The 27,356-nt window shown below is 45.6% G+C and overlaps 1 protein-coding gene across 1 annotated transcript in view; it reads right to left on the minus strand.

The window, feature by feature from the left end:
* The window catches only part of mtmr10 (myotubularin related protein 10), a 48,832-nt gene that overhangs the window by 20,724 nt on the left and 752 nt on the right, over positions 1-27,356 (minus strand). Inside the window, 3 exon segments of the mRNA XM_048230800.1 lie at positions 1,497-1,569; positions 6,270-6,406; positions 26,830-26,890. Coding sequence (XP_048086757.1) covers positions 1,497-1,569; positions 6,270-6,406; positions 26,830-26,890 — 271 coding nt within the window.

A 27,356-nucleotide genomic window follows, 5' to 3' on the forward strand; every position in this document is an offset into this window, starting at 1 on the left:
GAGGCACAATGATCTAACACACACACACACACACACACACACACACACACACGCACACAAACCAGGTTCTCTCTCTCTGTCTCTCTCTCTCTCTCTCTCTCTCTCTCTCACACACACACACACGACAGAGAAATCTCAGTCACCTCTAACACTGTGTGCAGTGGTCTAACACTAAAAGGATTAATCCTGACCCCTCTCTGCCCGTCTGAGGGGTGACCTCATCCCATCCCACACTAAACACACACACACACAGTCTGTAGAGAGGCCAGCAACCACCTAACAAACACACACACAAAACCAACCATCATGCTACCATCAAGACACACACACACACACGTTAAAATCCAGACTAGAAGAGCTGTCAGGGAGGTGTGAGGGTTCTGTGAGATGCTTGTGCAAGAACTCAAACACACACACACACACACACACACACACATTCAGAACACACACACCAATGTAAAGGTGAAAGTAAACAGTTGGTATCAAGAGGAGAGAGACAGAAGCAGAATTCGGAATTTAACACAGCCCTAAAAATGTCACTTCACTCCAGCCGTCACCAAGCTGATGTCTGTACCACACCGACCGGGTGAAAGTAGTGCATGTGTGCATGCATGTGCGAGTGTGTGTGTATGTGGGAGGAAGGGGGGGGTCAATCTACCAGCATGCACAGCAGAAGAAAGCCAGTCTCATCCCTCAGCTGTGTCGGTTAATGTCAGGAGTGAGCCACACACACACACAGTCTCTCTGACACTGCAGTCATATTTTAGCTCAGTTATTTTTAAAATGGGCAGGAAAGGAGACTGACTCATGTATAGGAAAACAGAGCCTTGCGGTCAGCATAACAGTACACTGCCCACAGCTACATCAGAGGTGTGTATATTTAAGTGTTCTTCTCCAGCAGAGACCACTGGTGGGAATGTTGCATCCGAAACAGACAGTGTGTGTCATCATGGAGGTGTGGTATTTCTGTCTCCCCTGTAATGTAGAATGTGCATAGTGTGTGTTTACTATATGTTTGTGTGTGTGTGTGTGTGTGTGTGTGTTTTTTGTCTCCCCCCGTAATGGAGAATGTGCATAGCGTGTGTTTACTGTATGTGTGTGTGTGTGTGTGTGTGTGTTTCTGTCTCCCCCTCAATGGAGAATGTGCACAGTGTCTGTATACTGTATGTTTGGCTGTGTGTTCACATTACCTTTATGGTTACACACAGTAGTGATGTCGATGACAAATTGAAGGGTTGTGTGTGTTCGATGGTGAGGTGAGTGAGTGAGTGAGTGAGTGAGTGAGTGAGTGAGTGAGTGAGTGAGTGAGTGTGTGTGTGTGTGTGTGTGTGTGTGTGTGTGTGTGTGTGTGTGTGTGTGTGTGTGTGTGGGTGGGTGCGTGAGTGTGTGCGTGAATGAGTAAGTGAGACAGACAGACAAAGAGAGAGATTATGGGTGTGACAGTGTGTGTGTGTGTGTGTGTGTGTGTGTGTGTGTGTGTCAGTTGTCAGTCTTACCTGTGACCACCTGTTCCACACATGCTAGAGGCACGTCATGTTCCCCCAGGAGACGATGGACATACTTGAAATTCTGCAGCAGAAAGAAAAACACACACACACACACACAATCATTAAAGACAGTTGGGCAGCAGCATTACACATGATGTGTCACTGCACACACACTAAACTGCACACTCGGCACAGTGGACTGTCACACTAAAGCACTAAAGAGCCGGGCTCCCCGTCTAGCAAAAATACCTCCAGTGGAAAGTATGTGGACGAGAACATCTGTTAAAGAACTGTGCGCAGGGCACTGTAGTCTGGCCTGCGCCTTTAGAGAACGTAAGCTCTTTTAAGACGCCACGGGGATAATGGAATGGAACAGAATTGAATGGAATGGAACAGAACTATACTGAATGGAACTGAATGGAATGTGATGGGATGGAACAGAAGTGCGGTGGATTCCAGAGCACTGGGACGGAACAGAGCTAGACAGAATCAATCTGCAGCCTTGCGGCTCAGCATGGACACAGCTCTCTGCCCTGTCTGAGAACATCTCCACACTCCTGTTGAGGTGAACCTCCTGAGCACTACAACAAAACCGCTTCAAACTGCCCAGACTGAAGAGCATCTGTGGTCCAAATTGCTTGATCTGGAGTGCAGGCATCAGCAACAGGGCCAACCGTAAAAACATGGACATTGATGCTGATTGAGCTGAAGCCTCGCTGGAGAGACAAACGGAAGGGGTGTTACAGACACAGAGAGGAGGTGGGGGGGCGGGGCGGTTGGTGAGCTTGTCATGCATCCCCTCTCCTCCAATCAGACCCCTCCAGGCCATGTCTCCAGACGAGGATTAGGCTCTGTTCCGGGACTAAATGACACACTGATTGGACATCGAGTCCAGAGAAGCCAGAACTACATCCTCCACCGTTCAAAACAAACAACCCATTCACAAGCAGCCGCTCCAATCACCATATCAATCAGCGCATACTGCTAACATCCAGAACTGTCTGAAACGCCATTGAGAATGAAGCATATGGGGAGGCTATGGAATGCAGCTTGTGAAATGCTTTTAACTCCAGCCTTGGGCCATAGCACTGTAAAAATATTTATGGCACTGAGATCACACAAGCCGGCTTTTCATAGTGTTTTTGAGACAAACAACGATTGCAGCAAAATATGGGAGGAGGAAGCAGCCTATCGGAGAGAGTCAGTGATTAAAGGAGGTGTGTGTGTGTGTGTGTGTGTGTGTGTGTGTGTGTGTGTGTGTTGTTTTGTTAGCCATGTCATCACTGTGTCATTCAATGATGAAAGGTTAGCCGACACCAGAGAAGAGGTCATTGGTGGAATTATGGGATGCCTGACGCAACAGGTAGCTTAACACAGCAAGAGAAAAAAACATCAAACATGACTTCAAACACAAACAAATATCCACTGCTTGAAAACATCCACACTGCTCTGCATGTGATCCAAATTGCTTGTAAATTTGTGCCCAAATGTGGCTTGACTCCCTTGTTTTGGCTGCTTAATGTTTATAAACCAACAAGACAGCAATCGGATAAACAGGAAAAGGTCTGTCTATGTGCAAAGGTGTGTGAAGCAATCACCAAAAAACAAAGTAATCCAGGTTTAAACTATAATCCTCCCGCCTCAGTGACTACTCAGGGGTCAAAACAAAAACTCAAATGTGTAGGCCTATATAACTAAGCTGAAAGGTAACTGGAAGATTTTTCTCACTGCTCGGAATATGTTGCCTCTGACTCAGCATCTGGGCGTTTCTAGGGCAACGGTACCCTTTTGGTGTCTTGATATGAATATGGCTGATGAGAGGTGGAATTCCAAAAGATGAATTCGCATAGATCTCCTCTCACAACTCCAGAGAGACCCATGCCACAAAAATGTAAAAGGTTTTTATCTCTCAGTAGGAAGTGCACGCACGCACGCACACACGCACACACAGAGTAATAAGTAACACGGTCACCTGAGAACCACATGCATCACTTGACACTGGGTGATCATTGACTCATTTCACAGAAGCCACCCCACTCTCTCTCACACACACACACACACACACACACACACACACACACACACACACAGCATGTGCATGCACACACGCACGCACGCACGCACACACAGGCCTGTCACCATAGCTATTTTTGCTATATGATATATTGTCCCAAAAACTCATTTTAGAGCACCACACAATAAGGCATCTCCCCATCTGCATCTGCAGCTTAGTGTTGTTTCAGATGAGATAGTTCACCTGAGAAAGTTGTACTGCAATGCATCACTGCTCCCATCAGAGTCTGAAAATGCATGAGAGTGACACATGTGTGTGTGTGTGTGTGTGTGTGTGTGTGTGTGTGTGTGTGTGTGTGTGTGTGTGTGTATGTGTGTGTGTGTGTGTAAGCTAGTAGCTGAAAACACACACACACCTACACAAGACACACGCATGGTCTGGGCTGTAATAATGCTGAATGAGTAATGGCCAGACGGGACTCAGATATGGCTATAGTGAGGTCAGGGCAGGCAGGCCTGGTCAAGACCAGATGTGGCTATAGTGAGGTCAGGGCAGGCAGGCCTGGTCAAGACCAGATGTGGCTATAGTGAGGTCAGGGCAGGCAGGCCTGGTCACTGCCAGATGTGGCTATAGTGAGGTCAGGGCAGGCAGGCCTGGTCAAGACCAGATGTAGCTATAGTGAGGTCAGGGCAGGCAGGCCTGGTCAAGACCAGATGTGGCTATAGGTTGAGGTTGGGGCAGACATGCTTGGTCACGGCCATTTCACGCCTGATGACGGCTCCTCTCTCACATGGGTTTAAATATGGTAGGGAAGGTCACTGCCCTGAGTTAAGATCAGCTGAGCACGCAAATCAGGACACACACACCCTTGAGCACACCCAGACACAAACAACCATATGCAAGAACTGCGTACACACACACACACACACACACAAACACAAATAAGCACAGACACACACACACACACACAAAATAAGCACAGACACAGATACTTACACACACACACACACACACACACACACACACAGCAATCAACCATGGACGCAGATATGAATGCACACACCATGTGCACACCAGACACACACTCTTCTTCTGAATCCTCTCTTCCACAAAATCCTCAGTACACCAGTTTCTCACACACACACACACGATGACTCAAAAATAAGCCCTTTCACTGAATGTGCACTTCTAGAATGACTCACCAGAACATTCTGGAAGTGGAAGGATATAGAGAGAGAGAGAGAGAGAGAGAGAGAGAGAGAGAAGAGTCAGAGAAGAGGGAGTGACCAACTGTGTGTCCAAATATGAAATCCATCTTTCAAAAAACACAAAACACCACCTATGCACAACCCTATTTTTCATTTATTTTTTCTAAACCCACATATACACCTTTGTGCAACCTACAGTTAGTTATATAATACTTCTCTGGCAATGCCTATCCTATCAGAAATGTGCACCATGCCCACACCCCACTCACTCGGCTTGCACAATCTGCCCAATCCAGAGACACAGGGTCAAGCATGGGGTTGACAGAACACACCCTTGGCCATGAAGGAAGGAACACGAGCAAAATGACAAGAGCTGCTACACTACTGATCACCCAGCGCACTGTCCTTGGCCTGGGATGTATGGGAGGTGCCCAAAGCTGTTAGCCTGTCGCTTAGCACGCGCCCATCAAAATGATAGAGTAGCATCTGATAGGCCCGTCTATCTTGTCTGGGCTTGTCTGCATCAAACAGCTTAGTCAGCAGTGTTGCTTGTTTCAGCAGCTCTGGCTTTAAGCTTGCTTTCTATAGGCTACTTCTACTTCTCTAGTATGAGGGGAAGTTAAGGAACAAGCGACAGATTGTGGTTTTTGGATGCGCTGTCCAATAAGATTCAGCACACACACCTCAGCCACCTGATGCCTTCACTCTAGACAACATTCTGTTCCATTGTGGAAGTCAGTTCTGGAACAGAATTCAGTCCAGTTCTGTTCCATTATTAATGTTGCTTGCTCATGGTAGGGAGAAATTATGCTGTGACATTTGGGCAGCAGAAAGTAATGGCAACAAAATATTTAAAACTTACCATTATATAATGCATATGTCTCAGTGTGCTAGTGCAGTATACTTAGTTTACAATGGGCCCTGATTTAAACACTGGGCAAAGTCTAACTTGCTAACTTGCAAAGTCTAAAGTCTAGCTTGCTTAATAACTATGCAAAATCTATCTGCAAATGTAATACCATGAGAAAGATCCTAAGCGTTGGGTCATCTAGGTAATACCAATAATGTCACCAATGCGGCTACATAGCTCATGTATCCAGGGACATCTACATATGTAACAGTGATTCAGCATATTCTTAATATATGTTGTTATATTTGTGTTACTTAAGCTGACTTGCCACAAGCCAGTCTGAGCATCTACAACCCTGTGTGTGTGTGTCTCTGTCTGTCTCTGTCTCTCTGTGTGTGTGTGTGTCTCTGTGTGTGTGTGTGTGTGTGTGTGTGTGTCTCTCTCTGTGTGTCTGTGTGTGTGTGTGTGTGTCTCTGTGTGTGTGAGTGTGTGTGTGTGTGTGTGTCTCTCTGTGTGTCTCTCTGTGTGTGTGTGTGTGTGTGTGTGTGTCTCTCTGTGTGTGTGTGTGTGTGTGTCTCTGTGTGTGTGTGTGTGTGTGTGTGTGTGTGTCTCTGTGTGTGTGTGTGTGTGTGTGTGTGTGTGTGTGTGTGTGTGTGTGTGAGGTTAGATGCTGCTGCAGCAGCATGACTGGGCACATTACTGGGGCCTACCTGCTGGGGCAGTGAGTTGTGGGTGATGAAGGAGACCTTGAAGTTGGTGCATATCAGCTTCCCCCAGAGGTCGTCCTGGCTGCTCTCCGTGCCGATGCACTTTCTCACAAAGTTGGCCTCGTTCACCACGATCTCCCCTGCCCGACAGGAAGAGGAAGTCAGAACAGCGCCCGCCAAGCACATACAGGACTGGCAGGCCAGTGTGATAAGGGGTTTTAAAGATCATAAAAGATACAGTAAGCGTCAAAACAGCAAAATATGTCAACGCCAAAACCTCATTGAGTGAATCAAAAGAAATGTTTGCAGTGAGTGAGGCCATCCTTAAAAATATTTTCGTTTGCCGTAACCCGACCGACCCTGTCAATTTAGAACCGACCCAAATATTTTTTTCTTTTAGTCCGACCGACTTGCGGTTGTAAACTTGCGTTAATACCGACCCGATTGTTTTTTACTCTAAACAACCAATACAAATGCAATAAAATAATAGTTATTTTAGTAGGCCCAAGTATTGTGAATATAAATTGCCTACATGCAAACGTGGCTCACTTAAAAAAACCTGTGGCGTCATCTCTACACCATTGGTTTTACGATGTCACCGTTTCATTCACACAAACTGATAAACGCTGTTCTACGAAGTTCTGGAAGAACTGTGGCCAGATCTTTTCTCATCCCTTTCTCCCCTAGTCTAGCGGTGACCGTGTCGGAGTATTGAAATTGGTTGTGGTCTATTCAGCATTTCTCAAATATGGGTCCTCAACATGGAGACTGCTGAGTCGGGAGTGAAATTAGGCCCGGTGCTTCATCTGATAATTTGCTGCGCGAGTTGATCAAGAAACCGGCTGAATCGATGAAAAAAGAAAACAAACGCGTTCTGCTATCGATGTCATTAAACATGGAGCCCTACAATTAAGTGGTGGTATGATCATTCATTCAATGCGCTTCTCTTGTAGAGAAAACTGAAACTAATCGGAGCGTTGGTATCAAAGCTCCGCTTCAACCTGTTGGAAGGCTATTTATTTATTTAAACTAAACTTAATAGAAACGACGTTGTTTTTGGAACTTCCTTAGAAACAGAGCAGAGACTGTATAATACACTGTATAGCATTGAGTAGGCCCATTGTATAGTCAAATTTCAATATAACGGGCCAAGAGCTATTGTAGCCTTCTTTCTGGGTACATGTAGATGAGCCCTATGACCAAAAAGTCTGCCATGACCGGCCCTCAGGTCAAAGAAGTTTGAGAAAGGCTGGTCTATATAACCTGCATCAGAATGAGGTTTGCAATGGTGCTCCTGAAGGCAACGGGTTGAAGACCCAGTCAGTTACGCCACGATATGCACATTTGTGTAAATTCATTCCTAGGTAATCAACATGACCAAAATTGAACTTTTTTTTTTTACTTTGAATCTTGAAAAAAAAATATTGACCTACCTACCGACCCATTTTTATTTTTTTGGCTGTTACTGCAAACAAAAATATTTTTAAGGATGGCCTGAGTGTAGGTTTTCAACAACAACAACAACACAGTAATGTATATAGTGCTTTATCTCGACACCCAAAGGGCTTTAAACAATGAAGGAGGAGCCTCACTTCAACCACGGAGCATGAGCGTGACATGGGCCACAACAACCAGAAAACCACCATATAAGTAGGAGGAGTGTGTGGATGTCAACAGGCCATTTATATCTATTAAGTCTGTGTACCGAGTAAATTTGCTCACTTTTGAGAACTGTGTGTGTGTGTGTGTGTGTGTGTGTGTTGCTTCTGCTGCGTAAGGAAGGATATGGTCGAAGCACCTCTGTTACATCTTACACGCTGACTCCCCACAAAATAACCCACTGCTCCAGCAGCAGCACAGACCCAGGCCAGTAGACAGCATACACACACACACACACACACACACACACACACACACACACACACACACACACACACACACACACACACACACACACACACACACACACACACACACACACACACAGTTCACACAGTTCACACACACACACAGAGAGAGTGAAGAGTGAGTGTGTTTGTGTGGCATGTGTCTCTGAGCTGGTGAGAGCTCAGTGCATTCCTTTGCCTCAGGCTACAAGGGAAAGCTAATTAACCCCTTATTCCTCCTCTACCTGCAGAGAGAGAGAGAGAGAGAGAGAGAGAGAGAGAGAGAGAGAGAGAGAGAGAGAGAGAGAGAGAGAGAGAGAGAGACAGAATGAGAGAGAGTGTTTGTGAGAGAGAATGAAAGAAAGCGAGAGAGAGAGAGGGAGAGGGAGGGAGAGGGGTAGACGAGAGAAAGAAAGAGAAAGAATGACACAAAGGCAGGGGGAGACAACGAGAGTGAAGCTAGATGGAGACACCAGTGTGAGAGAGCGAGCGTGCATGCTGTGACAAACCACCCAGATGTCCCAGGACAGATGACCCAGGACAGAGAGCTAGGCCATGCAGACAGACAGCTGAACCTCCTGAGACGCTCACACTGCAGGACAGAGAGCTAGGCCATGCAGACAGACAGCTGAACCTCCTGACTCACTCACACTGCAGGACAGAGAGCTAGGCCATGCAGACAGACAGCTGAACCTCCTGACTCACTCACACTGCAGGACAGAGAGCTAGGCCATGCAGACAGACAGCTGAACCTCCTGACTCACTCACACTGCAGGACAGAGAGCTAGGCCATCGAGACAGACAGCTGAACCTCCTGAGACGCTCACACTGCAGGACAGAGAGCTAGGCCATGCAGACAGACAGCTGAACCTCCTGAGGCAGCTCACTGCAGGACAGCTAGGCCATGCAGACAGACAGCTGAACCTCCTGACTCCACTCACACTGCAGGACAGAGAGCTAGGCCATGCAGACAGACAGCTGAACCTCCTGACTCACTCACACTGCAGGACAGAGAGCTAGGCCATGCAAACAGACAGCTGAACCTCCTGACTCACTCACACTGCAGGACAGAGAGCTAGGCCATGCAGACAGACAGCTGAACCTCCTGACTCACTCACACTGCACAGAGAGCTGGCCATGAGACAGACAGCTGAACCTCCTGAGACGCCACACTGCAGGACAGAGAGCTAGCCATGCAGACAGACAGCTGAACCTCCTGACTCACTCCACACTGCAGGACAGAGAGCTAGGCCATCGAGACAGACAGCTGAACCTCCTGAGGCAGCTCACACTGCAGGACAGAGAGCTAGGCCATGCAGACAGACAGCTGAACCTCCTGACTCACTCACACTGCAGGACAGAGAGCTAGGCCATGCAGACAGACAGCTGAACCTCCTGAGACGCTCACACTGCAGGACAGAGAGCTAGGCCATCGAGACAGACATCTGAACCTCCTGAGACGCTCACACTGCAGGACAGAGAGCTAGGCCATCGAGACAGACAGCTGAACCTCCTGACTCACTCACACTGCAGGACAGAGAGAGCTAGGCCATGCAGACAGACAGCTGAACCTCCTGAGAAACTCACACTGCAGGACAGAGTCAGGCCATCGAGACAGACAGCTGAACCTCCTGAGACGCTCACACTGCAGGACAGAGAGCTAGGCCATGCAGACAGACAGCTGAACCTCCTGACTCACTCACACTGCAGGACAGAGAGCTAGGCCATGCAGACAGACAGCTGAACCTCCTGAGAAACTCACACTGCAGGACAGAGAGCTAGGCCATGCAGACAGACAGCTGAACCTCCTGACTCACTCACACTGCAGGACAGAGAGCTAGGCCATCGAGACAGACAGCTGAACCTCCTGAGACAGCTCACACTGCAGGACAGAGAGCTAGGCCATGCAGACAGACAGCTGAACCTCTGACTCACTCACACTGCAGGACAGAGAGCTAGGCCATGCAGACAGACAGCTGAACCTCCTGAGAAACTCACACTGCAGGACAGAGAGCTAGGCCATCGAGACAGACAGCTGAACCTCCTGAGACGCTCACACTGCAGGACAGAGAGCTAGGCCATGCAGACAGACAGCTGAACCTCCTGACTCACTCACACTGCAGGACAGAGAGCTAGGCCATGCAGACAGACAGCTGAACCTCCTGAGACGCTCACACTGCAGGACAGAGAGCTAGGCCATGCAGACAGACAGCTGAACCTCCTGACTCACTCACACTGCAGGACAGAGAGCTAGGCCATCGAGACAGACAGCTGAACCTCCTGAGGGCAGCTCACACTGCAGGACAGAGAGCTAGGGCCATGCAGACAGACAGCTGAACCTCCTGACTCACTCACACTGCAGGACAGAAAGCTAGGCCATCGAGACAGACAGCTGAACCTCCTGAGACACTCACACTGCAGGACAGAGAGCTAGGCCATCGAGACACACATCCTGACGCCTGAAGGTCAAAGTCTCTTTCCCGCCGCATACCTGCATGGCTTCCTCCTAACACATCTTTATTACTGTCTCTAAAGGAACAGTGGGCGACTCCGGTCAAACAACGAAGCATCGCTGCACCTGTTGACCCCTCCTACTGTACATCATGTGATCCCTCCTTCCTGATACTGTTCTCTGTGCAGGTGCATTGTACAGGGAAGGTTCAGTCTCACTCTGGTAAAAAAAAAACATCTTAAACACCTTGGTTACGCATTTCTGGCTTGTGCAGTGCACTAGTTGACGTTTCAGAATAACAAAACAGAACAGTCCGTCATTGTTGCGTGCTTTTTTTTTTCTTCTGGAAAATCGTTTTCCTGAGGACACATCTGCACATTTAGCTTTACAAGCTAAGCAAGCTGAAATGGTAACACTGGTAACACTGCAGCTGAAAACAGGTAACACTGCAGCTTTTATTCTGCACAGATATGCTACTCAACACCACTGGGACTTCATTCAACACAGGTAACAGATCAGAGGCCAGGGCTTCCACACACTTCACAGAGCTTTTAGGCAAAGACCTTTACCCTGTGATTGCCCTTAGTGTGTGTGTGTGTGTGTGTGTATATATATATATGTGCGTGTGTGTGCGTATATGTGTGTGTGTGCGAGATATAGATGGGAGTTACAGAAAATGATAACAGAGCCCTCACCCTCTCGAAATGTCCCCCCTCTGTATACCCCCTCTGTTTCTTTCTCTGTCTTCTTCCCTCTCTCTCTCTGGCCTGGGAAAGGGAAGGCCCATTAGCTGAAATCACTTGATGTCAAGGCAACACATAAACTTAAATGGTCTTTCACTTTCTGCTCTTGACAAAACAAGGACACAAACACACCAGCACACTCACATTATGTGGGTTACACACACACACACACACACACACACACACACACACACACACACACACACACACACACACACACACACACACACACACACACTTTTCCCTCAGGTTAAACCCACTGTTGGGCTGTGACACACAGCTTTAGCAGAGAGATGAAAGGGGCTGCCTATATGAAAACCAGGTGTGGAATCCATGCACGTGTCACTTCATGTTGCTGGAACCCTCAATTGAATACCCCAGAGAACACCAACACCCTCAACTAAACTACTCTGTGTGTGTGTGTGTGTGTGTGTGTGTGTGTGTGTGTGTGTGTGTGTGTGTTTAAGCACATGTTTTTTGTTGGTGTGTCAAAAAATCTGACAGGCCTACCCATACCGCAATTAAATCATCTTCAAGAAGGAATGCTGAAACGATCATCACACCACTCCCTAACTAACTACATCACAGGACAGAGGAACTCGAACATCAGTACTTTTGTTGGTCGTTTCAGTATGCAGGCTAGGCCTCTCCTCCATCTCATCAGTATAAGAGCAGAGACCTTCAGTAACCAAGAGACAACTCACACTCAAATAGTGCACTGCTGGCTCCTGGCTCTCCATCCAACATGAGGAACTACAAATCGCCACGGTGCAGTCAACATCAAAGGCAGGAACACTGCTTGGGCGTTGCCAAAGCGTTACCATGCCGACTGCAATGCGTGCTTGGCTGTAAATAAAACAGCACCGGAGCTGCTTTCACTTAGGAGAGCAAAACAGAGAGAAAGAAAGAAAGAAAGAAAGAAAGAAAGAAAAAATGAGAGGGACAGAAAGAAAGACTTTGGGTGTGTGTGTGTATTATGCATGTGCTTATAGTGAAAAAGAGAGCAGTGTGTGAGAAATCATACACACAGACTTAGGTTACCATAGGGCAAGGCGGGGACAGGGATGAAGGACAAGGAGACTTCACAGAAGCTTAGAGGGTGGACTGCACAGGCCTGAGTCATTACAATGTCATCACAGGCTGTGTGTGTGTGTCTGTGTCTGTGTCTGTGTGAGAAAGAGAGATATTAAATTTTAGGGATGTAACGATAAACAAACCAAATAATATGCAACACAATGTGCAACCAAAATTGCAAAACAAACATCCACAATCTCAATCCGAGAAGACAGAACCACAATATACACCCCTCTTTAACCCCAGCAGCTGTCACCCTTACAGATATTGCCCCTTCAACTGTATGCAACAAAAATAATTTGTTTTTATTTCCCATTATACAATATACACATTATAAACATTATGCACAAAATTATTGTTCTCACCATTTCCCATAACATAGCAGTACTACTACGCTTTCGTTTTTGCCATGACCCTTAAGAAACTGCCTCTATGCTTTATGCCATTACCCTTGTTTCAGTCTTTCGTCACTGACTTCAAAAACCTTAAACTAGCCAGATCGGACCTAGCCTAGAAATCTAGACGCACCCTAGCGGCGGCAAATTAATTTGCTCAGCCTGTACGTCTAGTATCAAACCATAGGGATTTCTATTGGCTGACGCCGTGGACCTCATCCAATCACAGCGCTCTATTTTGTTAGAGAGTCTTCAGGCGGGCTTAACAGGATAACCACATTCCTGCGACGGTGAACAACAAGGAAGGTGGCTGTGGCGAACGAAGAGCGGTTGTTTGAATCGGCGTTGGCGTCAACTTTGGAGAAGTCGGACTTGTGCTTTTCTTTGAAAGTTGAGCAACACAATGCACTTAAGTCATTCCTTTCGAAGAAGGATGTATTTGCCGTTTTGCCGACCGGATACGGATATGGTCGTAGCGCTGGCCTATTGCATGCCTAGGCAGTTTGAAAGACAATTACTGCCCGCCCCTTAGATTAAGCGAGGTGAATGGTTCGATGCCAGACTATACATTTCAATGATATAGGATGGCCCGCCAGGCTAGATCGGACCTGCATTTGAATCTATGCAGTTTCACACAAATGGTTCTCCGCTGAAATCAGAGCTCACCTAACCTATGCATGCTGTGGCATACACTTTATTAAGAGTGTTTATACCCGTGCGCTACTGGGTCAACTGTAACTAAGTATATAAGTATATATACTCTTTTGATCCCGTGAGGGAAATTTGGTCTCTGCATTTATCCCAATCCGTGAATTAGTGTAACGCACTCAGCACACAGTGAACACACAGTGAGGTGAAGCACACACTAAACCCGGCGCAGTGAGCTGACTGCATCAACAGCGGCGCTCGGAGAGCAGTGAGGGGTTAGGTGCCTTGCCGTGCCTACTGGTCGGGGTTCGAACCGGCAACCCTCCGGTTACAAGTCCGAAGGGCTAACCAGTAGGCCACGGCAACCCTCCGGTTACAAGTGCGAAGGGCTAACCAGTAGGCCACGGCAACCCTCCGGTTACAAGTGCGAAGGGCTAACCAGTAGGCCACGGCTGCCCCAGCCCACCGTGCTAATTGGGGAAAAGGAACTACCGTACTTTCCGGACTATAAGTCTTTTTTTCATAGTTTGGCTGGTCCTGCGACTCAGGTGCAATATATATATATATATATATATATATATATATATATATATATATATATATATATATATATATATATATATATATATATATATATTTATATATATGTTTTTTTCCTCTTCATGACACATTTTTTGACTGGTGCGACTTATACTCCGATGCGACTTATAGTCCGAAAAATACAGTAACTCTGTGGAAAGACAGAGTATAAATGTAAACCTCTGATTAATCTAATTTCTAAAGCATGTTCGCTTAGGCTTTATAAATGTTAGTGAGACATGTTTGCTTCAGCTCCAAACCAGAGGCGAATCTTTATAAGTTTCTCCATATCAATGTCCTTGACTTCAACTGTAGGTTGAGAGCAACAGGCAGACATGAGACACACCTTCAGCTGGATATCCCGCTCCGTCCTGCACTGCACAATGCAAGTGAACAGTGTTAAACCCTGTGGTAACACTGGACTATACAGTGTAAAAGTAAACATTTTTTAAAAATGTCCAAACCCTGAACTGTTTAGAGTTAAAGTGAACTGTGTTAAACAAGGTGGTGGGTTCAGTGTTCAGTGAAAAGTGTTAAACATGGTGGTGGGTTCAGAGTTAAAGTGAAAAGTGTTGAACTATGCTGAGCGCAGACACAAGGTCTTGTTCCTGTGGAGTCTGACGAGGCAGTTCCTATTGTTTTAGGGACTAATGGGCTTACAGAAGGCACGTGGAACACACTGCTGATAACTGAACAAAGAGTGGAGTGGAGGGGGGCACACACACACACACACACACACACACACACACACACACACACACACACACACACACACACTATGGCAAGCCGATTGAGCATTTATTCTGATATCTTGATATCAGGCATAATTGTCATGTACATGTAAGCCATTTTTGTTAACTAGTTAACTAGTGAGCCATGTTTGTGTGAACTAGTTAACTAGTGAGGGCCAAAATATGCACACTAGTTAACTAGTGGGAGCCAAAAGGCTCAATAGTTAACTAGTCAACACATTTTAGCTTCACTAGTTAACTAGTGAGAGCCAGAAATGTCTACTAGTTAACTAGTAAAGGCCAAAATGCATACCAGTCAGCTAGTTGAAGGCTTTTGGGTCTCACTAGTTAACTAGTGACAGCCAAAAATGTGCACATGTTTACTAGTGAAGGCAAAACACATCACTAGTTAACTAGTTGCAGTAGGTCAATGTCACTAGTTAACTAGTGAACCATAAATGGCTTACTAGCTAGCTAGGTGATGGCAGTAGGCTCACTAGTTAACTAGTTGATGCATCATTTGTCCAAACTAGTTAACTACTGAGGTCATAAATGTATACTAGTATACTAGTTCAAGACAAAATTCACACTAGTCAACTAGTGGCTTGAGAATTCAAATTAGGGAGGCGGAGAATTCTGAAATTGAGGCTTTCTATTGGCTCCCTATGTCCAAATAGAACATGACAACCAATCACAGTGCAGAATTTCACGAAATCCCACCCACAACATTTGCATGTGGCACACAAGTTAACATGCTGGCCAAAGGTACTCTAGCAAGTAAACTAGTGGCTTCAGTGTGACACTTACATGTAAACTAGTGAAGGCAGAACTTCTCACTAGTTAACTAGTGAAGACACAAATGCCCACTAGTTAACTAGTGAGGTCTAAAAAGTGTCACTAGTTTACTAGTGTGCACCAAAACACCCACTAGTGAACTAGTGATGGCAATTTCCATTCGACTAGTTAACTAGTGAGGTGCAAAAAGTGTCACTAGTTTACTAGTGTGCCCCAAAATGCCCACTAGTTAACTAGTGAAGGCCATTCCAGCCCCACTAGTTAACTAGTGAGATGCCAAAATGGTCACTTGTTAACATGTAAAGACCAAAATACCCACTAGTTTACTAGTGATGGTGTTGTGGGCCTTACTAGTTAACCAGTGGCATGCATATTTTGTTCACTAGTTACACCTAAAAACACAAACAAGCTGACCGTTTTTGTCCACTAGTTAACTAGTGGAACATTTTAAGTCTCACTAGTTTGCATGTGTGGCAGTGATTGTACACATTAACTGCACATGGTTTCAAAAGTAATTAAAAGCTCAAAATCAAGAAAAAAACTTCATGCACTTCTAAGGAATTGAACCCTGGTCTCAACCCGGGCCTTACAAGTTAACTAGTGAGCATTTTGGCTGTCACTAGTTAACTAGTTCACACAGAAATGGCTTACTAGTTAACTAGTGAACAGAAATGGCTTGCATGTACATGACAATTATGCCTGATATCAAGATATCTGAATAAATGCTCAATCGGCTTGCCATACACACACACACACACACACACACACACACACACACACACTGGTGAAGTCATTCTGGTATTTTAGGTACTCACAGTCATTCTCTTTCCTGTTGTAGTTAGTTCTTCTTCAGCGTAGCACACACACACACACACTCATCAACAAAAACACACACACTCTCCTAGACCTTTCTGACTTGCTGAGGTCTTACACAGCGAGTTGTCCCCAACAGTGCACCCTCCACAGAACATGTGAGAATGTGGCAGAATGTGGCAGAACATGACAGAACGTAGCAGAACCTGTGAGAATGTGGCAGAACATGATAGAACGTAGCAGAACCTGTGAGAATGTGGCAGAACATGACAGAACTTAGCAGAACCTGTGAGAATGTGGCAGAACATGACAGAACGTAGCAGAACCTGTGAGAATGTGGGGCTCAGCCAATCCCTGAGCAGGCTAAAAAGCAGAGGCCTGGCAGACTAAACCGGCCCAGACCAAAACCAATAATGCACCAGGACGAGTCAATAAATACCAGAAGCCCACCTCTGTCTGTGTGTGTGTGTGTGTGTGTGTGTGTGTGTGTGTGTGTGTGTGTGAGTGAGTGAGAGAGAGAGAGAGAGATAGAGAGAGAGAGAGAGATGGGTGTGAGAGTGTGTGTCTGTCAAGGGCAAGAGAAGAAAGCCATTGGCGTTTTAATGCATTAGGTCACAGAATCACTCAATACACGTCCTCTCCGGTGACCACTGGGTGACCTGAAAGTGGGACCACAGTTTTGAACAGCTGAGATCGATTTGTGTTTGAGTGTTTGTGTGTGTGTGTGTGTGTGTGTGTGTGTGTGTGTGTGTGTCCAACACAAGGATTAACCAAATCCTTCTCTTTAAAGTCAGAGGGAAGACAGGCCTCAGATGACAATGTACATAGGTAGATAGCATCACGCCCTGTGTGTGTGTGTGTGTGTGTGTCAGTGTGTGTGTCAGTGTGTGTGTGTCAGTATGTGTGTGTCAGTGTGTGACATATGAATGTCTCTCTGCAAATAATTATCCACATTAAAACAGTTAAAAACACAAGACTATGAACTTACCGTAAAACTTCAAATAATCGCCGAGTCCCAAAGAGACGCCTGTCTCTTTTAAACGCCTGGCATGGCTACAGGTTTGGGTTAAAGGCCGGTCTCCAGTAGAGGCCTGGTCTTTTTTTTTCTAGTTTCGGGTTATATTTAATCTTCTAAAACCCGTTAGATCGTCTGTTTAAAGCCCAATTTACACCTAAGATTCACAATGACACAAAATCATTACAGAAAGGAGGTTACAGCAGTGCGAATTAGATGTTGCACGTCGTTGCAAGCCGTCGCAAGGCATTCACCATGTCTGGTCACAGTTGCAAGGTTTTAGAATGTTGCAAAGTTGCTGCTCATCTCGTCGCGAATCTTGGGTGTGATTTGGGCTTAAGGTATGGCAGACTGCGATGTTATGATTAGATGGCATTAAAAGACTGGGCGTGGGGAAAAGCTAGAGTTCCAAATTGTATAACTTTTCAATATGAACTATGCCTATATGTCCCAATTTAGTCATCGCTCAATTCATCCCTTGTGTTTAAAATTTCCATGGATAGGCCGATGGTGTTTGTTTTATGCTGGCAACAAAACCAGAACGGTTCGCGAAACGCTATTCTTTATTCTAAAATGCCATGGCGATAAAGAGAAAGAAGTCAGAAAAGGAATTTACCTTAGACTAGGCTATATCAGAGCCCGTCTACGGACATTCTCTGGCTATATACTGAAATAGGTTAATGATGTAAAGTCACGTGGGCTTCTATGGGACTGGTGTGTGCGCGCACAGTTTTTATTGATGAGTCGGAGTGGCAAGTGCTGGCATAGTTGCAGTGGAATGTGGCTGCCCAGGGCATTATAAAACTTCTCACTCTTAGACCTACTCATACACGGCACTGAAATGGCGTATTCACCCCTGGTCAAAAATATGTTCCCGCGCGCCTGGAAGTAGGCTATGATTTGAATGTATACTGTTGTCAAATTTGGCAAATAGCCTACAAAATGGGAGAAACAATATGGTTCATGCTCTCTCATGCTGTTTTATTTGTGCCGAAAAGGAGGGAGAATGAAACATTAAGCACGTTCCACTTTTGCATAAATAATTCCTGAACAGTTTTGGTCAGGGCTGATAATGCAACTGTATTTGACAAAGGACCGATATAGGCTATTTGCTAGTGACAAAATAGGAGCTTTCAGTGTGATACGATCTCTTTGTAAATTACATTTAATTAAAACGTGTTTCATCTGTTCTGGCTATCCCCGCTATTTGGATCTTAGGTCTACTGTATCTCACTCAATGAACAACATCTCAACACTAAATGAATCATGATCTGTAATTGTCATCAGATAACCTAATCATATAGGTAGACATTCAGTGTGTTTGAAATAATTAATTCGATAATATTTTCCATCTTTGCAGAGGAAAAGTTTTGTGTAAAGGGAATTGAAGGCCTGTCTCATATAGACGCCTGTCTCTAATATAGCCGGTGCAGTTTGGCGATTTGGGAAAATAAAAGCCCGGGCTATTATTTGGAGTTTTACGGTATAACGCAAATGCTAGTACATAAGTGTGTGTGTAGGTGTGACTGTGTGTGTGCATGACTGTGTGTGTGACTAATGTGTGTGCAACAGTGAGCTTAAAGTGTGCAGAGGTGAGTTTGAGAGGGGGCAGGTGATTGAAAGTGGAATGTTCTCCCTGACGGAGTTCTAACAGACAGACACCAGCAACTTTGTCTGCCTGCCAGCATGTAAACAAAGCTGGGATGGGTCACTGTGTGTCTGTGTGTGTGTGTGTGTGTGTGTGTGTGTGTGTGTGTGTGTGTGTGTCGTGACATCAGACTCTCCATCTGTATATAACAAAATAGGCTTACAGGGAGGAGTAATGTGTGTGTGTGTGTGAGGGAGAGAGAGAGAGAGAGAGAGAGAGAGAGAAAGAAAGAAAGAGAGAGAGAGTGTGTGTGTGTGTAAGTGAGAAACAGAAAGACAGTGTCTTCAGAGTTTGAGTTTGATGACATCACATTCTCCACCTGGAAATATACAGGTCTATGTGTGTGTGAGTGTATCTGGGTGGATGCGTAAATATGTGTGTGTGTGTGTACACGTGTGTGTGTGTGTGTGTGTGTGTGTGTGTGTGTGTGTGTGTGTGTGTGTGTGTGTTTGCATATGAATGTCACAAGTGTACAGCAAGCCTCTTCTGTCGCTCTCTTTGACACCCTTACTGATACAGAGAGAGAAAGAGCGAGAGTGAGAGAGAAATCTATCTAGGGCTTGATCAAACAGCTAGCGAAGATACACTCCTATATACACTGCAGATAAAAGCCTGAGCCTTCATCTTCACCTGACCTGTCACACAGAGAGAGAGAGAGAGAGAGAGAGAGAGAGAGAGAGAAAGAAAGAAAGAAAGAAAGAAAGAAAGAAAGAAAGAAAGAAAGGAGAGAGAGAGAGAGAGAGAGAGAGAGAGAGAGATGAGATGTGATGTGATGTGACTCTGGGGTGTGTTGGACGAGGTCTGACTCTGGGGTGTGTTGGACGAGGTCTGACTCTGGGGTGTGTTGGACGAGGTCTGACTCTGGGGTGTGTTGTCCTCTGTCGGGAGCCAAAGGGGGGTCTGAATGAGTCGCTTCACTGAGGGATCAGGATGAATGGCCACATTGAGGTCACACACCCACACACACTTAGACATCAATATGCATACAAACACACACACACACACACACACACACACACAGATCCGCATTCAAACTACAACACAAGCAGAGGCCCCATCACAAAAAACACTCTCAGATAAAGCCAACACACACACACACAATCATAATTCAGCCAAAACAATGCAGAACTACATGGCAGCCATGGCAAATAATAAGCTCATAAGCATTGCCCTGCGCTGCTATGTACTCCCACACATACACACACACACACACACTACACACACGCACACACACTCTCTCTCTGGCACACACAAACACACAGTGAGAGACAGTGTGATGTCTCTGTAAACTACTAGGTTAGCCTACCTGTTATTCAGAGACGGAGTCCTCACATAAGGGCTGGGCTGTGTTCAGAAATAACACACTCCGATTCTCTAACACACTCCAAATAACACACTCCGATTCTCCACTAGCGCTCATCCTAGAAATACCCCTCCACACACACACACACAGACACACAGACACTAGACACACAGACACACAGACACAGGACTAGCCCCCTCCATCACACAGGCCTTTCCATTTCTTCAGAAACACACCAAACACACACTTACACACACACACACACACACTACACACAGAGGACTAGCTTCTCCATTACACAGCTCCTTCCATTTCCATTTCCTCAGAAACACACACACACACACACACACACACACACACACACACACAGACACCTGTTACTCCACCAGAACATGTCGCCCAATAAGAGCGTCATTGTGTCTTCTTTTCCGACAGTTCAAACAGCAGGAAATACTGCCCATAACTCACCCCCCAGCCCACGTCCTCCTTCCAAGAAACACACAGTGTTTCCTCCCTCTTTTTCCTGTTGCTTTGAGATGTGTGACTCTCGCATTCACAAAACAACACACAAGGACACACTCGGCCTCGGTCCTGCATCATACCACCTTTAAGGCTCCCAAAGTGGCCGTTGAGCACGTAGGGGTGTGTTAGCGCCCCCCCCGAGTAACCCGAATGAGTGTCACATCACTCATTCTATCTGTATGTGTGTGTGTGAGTGTGTATGTGTGTGTGTGTGTGTGTGTGTGTGTGTGAAACCTTTGTCCACCCCAGCCTCTTGCATACACTTTCTTACCATAGAAATGCTGGCATGTTGGCATATGTACTAAATCTGGCAGCGTTAGCGAATGCCCCGCTTAGTGGTCCAGCGCGCCAGGCCTTCCCTGTGCCCATCTGAGCAACACTCTGCAGTCAGGTCAGGATGTAAGTGGACGATTTAGACACCAGAATAAATAAGGTCCACCGGGTAGCGGACAGCTAAATTGTGCATTTAAATTCCATTCCAAAGACAGAAGTGGGTCACCACGAGCACGGTTCCTCTCAGCCTGCTGTCACCATGTTAGATTTAAAACAAATCCCACACCACACACACACACACACACACACACACACACACACACATAAACATACACAAACACACACACACCAGTGTTGAAACACATCCACAAATCACACACAACAGCACAACAATTACACCAACAAACATTAACACACACACACACACACACACACACACACACACACACACACACACAACACCATGTGGAAATGCATGCACACATGAAAAGCACACACACTTGCACACGCACACACACACAGCTAAAGGGAGGGTTGTGTTTTTGTGTGGGTCAGCGTTTTAAAAGAGGGAAAGTATGCGCGGGGTGTCTATTTTGGAAACAGGGAAGGTCCATCTCACGCTGCTTAATTATAAAGCAGAAGGGAAACGCCTCAGAGGCCAATTACTCCAGATGGGGACACAGCAGCTCGTGCAGCCCAGTGCCCACCCAGTGTTCTCCCTACAGGATGCCTATAGCCCCAGTTACAACACAGTACCCACCCAGTGTTCTCCCTACAGGATGCCTATAGCCCCAGTTACAACACAGTACCCACCCAGTGCACTCCCTACAGGATGCCTATAGCCCCAGTAACAACACAGCCCAGTACCCACCCAGTGCTCTCCCTACAGGATGCCTATAGCCCCAGTGACAACAGTCCTCTCCCTACAGGACCCCAGGAGGGTATTCCAAGTAATACCCCTCAGGACTCCTCCAGCCCCAGTAACAACATAGTCCTTTACAGAAACGTTTCTCAAACTATGGGCGACGTGGAGACTGCTTGAAATGATCAAGGAAGCGCGGAACGACAGAAAAAGAAAACAAACGTTTCTGCAATAGGGAGGAAATACTTGCTAATTTGGTGCCATCTAAACATAGAGGCATAAGCTTACAATTAAGTGTGGTGGTATGAGCGTTCATTCAATGCATTCGTGTGCGCGTCTGCGCAAGAGAAACTGAAAGCACTCGATAACGTGGTAACAAAGCTCCGCTTCAACCGATTGGAAGGCTACAAAGTAACGTTATTTAATAGAACGACGCAGATTCTGAGTCTGGACAATCAGCAGAGTCTGGACAATACCTCTGGGTCGACTCTAGATGTTAGTTTAGCTGGGGATAAGAGATGTTTTAGCTTATGTCCACTGTCCTTTCCTTTCCTTCTAAAACGTATTATTTGCCAAGCTCGACCACAGGTGCTGCTGGGTGCTCATCATCACATTAGACGTTGGCTATTCATATTTCCCCTCTTCTGCTCCACATTCAAATTTCGACTTGGTTCTATGCAATCAGACTCTCTTCCTGATGTTTGACACCAGCCATATTTTTCCTTCTTTCTTTCTTTCTTTCTTTCTTTCTCACGCTGAGCCCACTTCCTCTCTTCTCACATCTTCCACTGCGTGCGCTCACACTCACACAGTTTTATTCACACATGCAACATCACTCTTCCCTATGGCTTCACCCAGAACTTCTCTCTCATGGTCTGCTCACAGTGCTATTCATGGCTCCAGTCACAGCTGGACTCAACAATAATAATCCTGTTATAGCACTTTGAGTAGGACCATGGCCTAATTCTGGCTACAGTTGAGAACCGAAATATTAGAATCGAGTATAATCGATGAGAAACAACCGGGAACCGGGAGCGATAAGCAGAACCGCAACCCGAAATCACCGCAGGCCTATTGTGCTCTTCCATACAGTGTGCTGTGTCCATGCAACACTGACCCACACAACAAGGAGCTCAAACAGATCCTATATTACAAGGGCAGTAGATACTAATGTGTGCCTTTACAATTATGGTATTGGTCAGAGACATTTGTCAAAAGCAACTTACAATGTATACACTACATTAGTAGTTCAAAATAATATAAAACAATTTCTAAATCATTTCTAAATAATAGACATTTATTTCTAATAAAGATGAAAAGCCCACATTAAGCATAATAGCAAGAATACATGACCATATATGCAAGAAAGCTGTGTGAATATGTAGAAATATGTGAAAATCAATTACAGAATAATAATCATGGAAGTATTTTCCTCTGCACTCGACGTGACTGTGTTCCACAGCTACAAATGTTGACAGTTTGCCACCATATGAAACAAGCTCTACTACAGTAACATGTTCCTGGAACAGTAACTAAACTGGTAGAGCAAGCTGCTAACAAGATAACATGTCATGTGCTAATTTCCATGAAAACACACTGATTAAACGCTATGTCCAACCACATACTCAAAGTAGCTTTGGGTTAACTTGCCCACACACTGGCTGCATGCAAATACATGCCATCCTATTCAGTCCATTCCTTTAGTCCTTCACTCCAAACACGTCCTGTGGTTCACCGCTGTGGGCTTTAGGCTCTCCTCCTATAACTCTCTATAGCTGTTTTCAAACACAACTTCGGCAGTATATGCGGATCTTTGTCAAACGGAGGTCCGACCCTTCGGGTGATTCAGATGTGATGCTTACATGGACATTATGTGTGAATGACACCGACGCACGAACAGAATCTAAGCGTGGTTGAACACGCACATGAACAGAATCTCCGCATGATCTTCGCTTCGTTCAGACACAAGCTCATTTACATAATGTCCGTCGGAAATACTAGGAGGGGAGTAGTGTAAGTAGTGTACAAACTAGGAGGGAAGTGTAAGCAGACTTCCAAATAGCCGGTTATGTTGTTCAGATATACGGCCCAACCGCTTGACATCCGCAGAACATGCTCACAAGTAGGTCTGACAAGTAGGTCCATGCTCACAAGGAGGATTGGCCTCTTCATCCTCCTTCTAATTATCATCTTCATCCTTGTCACCCTCCACTCCTATTTACATTCACAAACATTTAGCAGATGCTTTTATCCTCAGTGACTGTCATAAATGAGGAATGACATTCAAGCTACAGTGCAGAGTAGACCGTACTTAGGCATCAATTAATACTACACCACTCCTGATGTGATGGGACTCCTTGTGCTTCTCATTACTCTGGTTATGACTGAGGATGCAGATTCTTACGGCTACTCCAGCTGAAGGCCATCTCTTCTGCTTCCCAAAAGCTAATCCCATTCTTATTTATCCCAAGTCTAGTTTCTTCTGATCCTGTGGGTTGGATGGGACATTCCCATTTTTCCATAGCACCGACGCACACAAAGCCGGACAGTGTTGCGGGAGTTTAATGAAATTAGTCCTGTGTAAACTTCCCATATTGCCATGACGGAAGGAGACACACAACCCATTAGCAGACTATTTGTGCAGGGTTAGCGTCAGCTTGAGGGAAAACACCGTGACAGCCACAGGAAATGAGCCTCGTCTGCACAAGAACTGTATGGGCTCATCAGAGAAATGGATGTTTTCTAATGACAGCAGTGCACACATCCATCCACACTATGGCTGTTCCTAAAGTCTAGCCAATCAGCTGGGTCATTTGGGTTCTCCTAAAGACCAGTCCAACCAGCAAGGTCATGGATACTAAAGACTAGCCAGTAAGCTGGGTCATTTGGGTTCTCCTAAAGACCAGTCCAACCAGCTGGGTAATTTGGACACTCCTAGACTAGCCAATCAGCTGGGTCATTTGGGTTCTCCTAAATACCAGTCCAACCAGCTGGGTAATTTGGATACTCCTAGACTAGCCAATCAGCTGGGTAATTTTGGTTCTCCTAAAGACCAACTGGGTCATTTGGGTTCTCCTAAAGACTAGCCAATCAGCTGGGTCATTTGGATACTCCTAAAGACTAGCCAATCAGCTGGGTCATTTGGGTTCTCCTAAAAAGACTAGCCAATCAGCTGGGTCATTTGGATACTCCTAAAGACTTGCCAATCAGCTGGGTCATTTGAGTAACACCACAACGCAACATGAGATGGAGAGGCCATCACTCTAAGCTGTCAGTTTACCTGTGGCAGGTGTAGCAACAGGGAAGTGGGAAGCTGCCGTCATACTCATATTCAAATGTTTCAAAATTAAATTGAAAGTTTTCTTTAAATTGCCGTGGACAATTAGCCTGGGATGGGATCTGGGAACTAGACATTCCTTTTCTCGTATTTGAAACCTGGTTTACGAACACCCAGAGCCGTTTATTGGGTGCAACGAATGTCTATCAAATGCATCTGTACGTAGCTCATAATGGCTTTGGTGTGTCGTCATCTTCTTGCTGCCCTCCCTCCGTTTTGTGAAGCCCATAGAATCCAGGCTGCCTAGCAGCATGAATAAAATCGCGTGCGTAAGGCAGCATGGGAAAACCCAGGCTAGTGGACAACAAAAACAGACCACAGTTTTCTATACTGCGACCACAGCATGCTATACACAAAGTAGTAGCCTAGTGTCTGCCACTTAATAACACACTCAACCTTATCTGTGGTATGCAAACCCCTCTGCTGATAGCACGCACAAAACAAGTCTGTGTCCCAGTCACATGCACATTTACAAAGGGTCGCACGACTGAGGAGGATGACACACCCTACAGGTCACCTGCCACTCACATACCTTCACATCAGAAGTCTCGTAGGAGGCAGTCCCCTGACAACTCAGAAGGAAGAGGAAGAGCTCTCCGACTGAAAACACACGACCCAGCTAAACACAAACTAGGCCAGCCCTGGAGGCTAGAGCCATGAAGCCATGCATTAAAATTTCACACGGCTCTGTGAACGCAGACGGAGAATACGGTGACAGCTAAAGTGGGCATCCTTGTCAAGTAAGGCAGAAGAAACCTTTGAAGGCATGAAATTAATAATTTAAAACCCTCTCCTCTCACCTGTATACACACACACACACACACACACACACACACACACACACAGACTAACTGTGCGTAAGAAGGCAGATAGCACAAAGCACAGACTTGCTCAAAGCTATTGTTAGCTAAATTATGCGTGGCCGTCTGCAGACAGAAAAGAAAGACATGGCTTCAGAACTACATCACCATGGAGACTACTGCCAGAGAGCTGAGGCGTCTAGAGGGACTCAGGTTCTGTATACCATTCCAAGGGCTCTATAGAATGCAGCAAAGAATCTTGGGAATGAAAGTTGATTAAGATTCTGTGGCTGCAGTAAACTCACACATTATCTCATCAAACTCTTAAAGGCCTGGTTGGACAGTGGACATCTACAATAATCTGACCATTTACCTCACAAAAACCACAGCTCTAAACTATTATTCCAAGGAGCATAATCATTACTGAACACAAAGTTGTATGCATATTGTGGCACAAAAACATATGAAAATCTTCTTGCAAAAATAAAGATTGGTGTGATCTCTGTGAAGATTGCCATGCAATGACAGCCTTTGTTTCAAACTAATGACCGAAGAAAGAAAGTGAACAGTGATGATCATCTCAATTCAAATGTATGCTACATTTTCTGACTTGCCTTAAAGTTGCCTGGCTTCTATCTGTGTGACATGACTGGCAACTCATGAAGGTCGTGCCAGGGGAGAACTCACCTGGGAGGAGTTTGGCCTCAAGTTTCCGGATTGTCAGCTGAGGACTTTTCTTCAGATCAGTCTGTGGATTGTACACAAGTTCATACAACAATAAACATGTATGTTTATGCTTGAGAAAGCAGTCTCATTTCCAGCAAAGGTTACAGTAAAACATGGTAGGCTACACATGGTGAAAGTAAGGTTGCTGTTCACAGATGCATGTTGAACGTAGCCTACATTTGAAAGTCCTTTGACAATAATCAGTAGGCAACTGCAAAATCACAGTTCCAGTACAGGTAGGCCTAGTTAATGATATAGCAAACCTGTCCATCTTAATTTTGCCGAAATAAAACAGGGTCAGGTATAGCCTACTATCCAATCTAACCAATCACGCATAACATCCGAATGATACTGCCAGTATCCATATGGATCACTTTAATGAGTAAATGCTAACTTAAAATCGCGACCAATGTGTTAAGCAAGTGTTTTACGTGTTAAGCGGTAATTTTCGGTCAACCATTTAAAGGTTGAAATCCAAAATCCAAGGT

The sequence above is a fragment of the Alosa alosa genome, chromosome 21 (genome assembly GCF_017589495.1).
Source record: "Alosa alosa isolate M-15738 ecotype Scorff River chromosome 21, AALO_Geno_1.1, whole genome shotgun sequence".
NCBI classification, from domain to species: Eukaryota; Metazoa; Chordata; class Actinopteri; order Clupeiformes; family Clupeidae; genus Alosa; species Alosa alosa.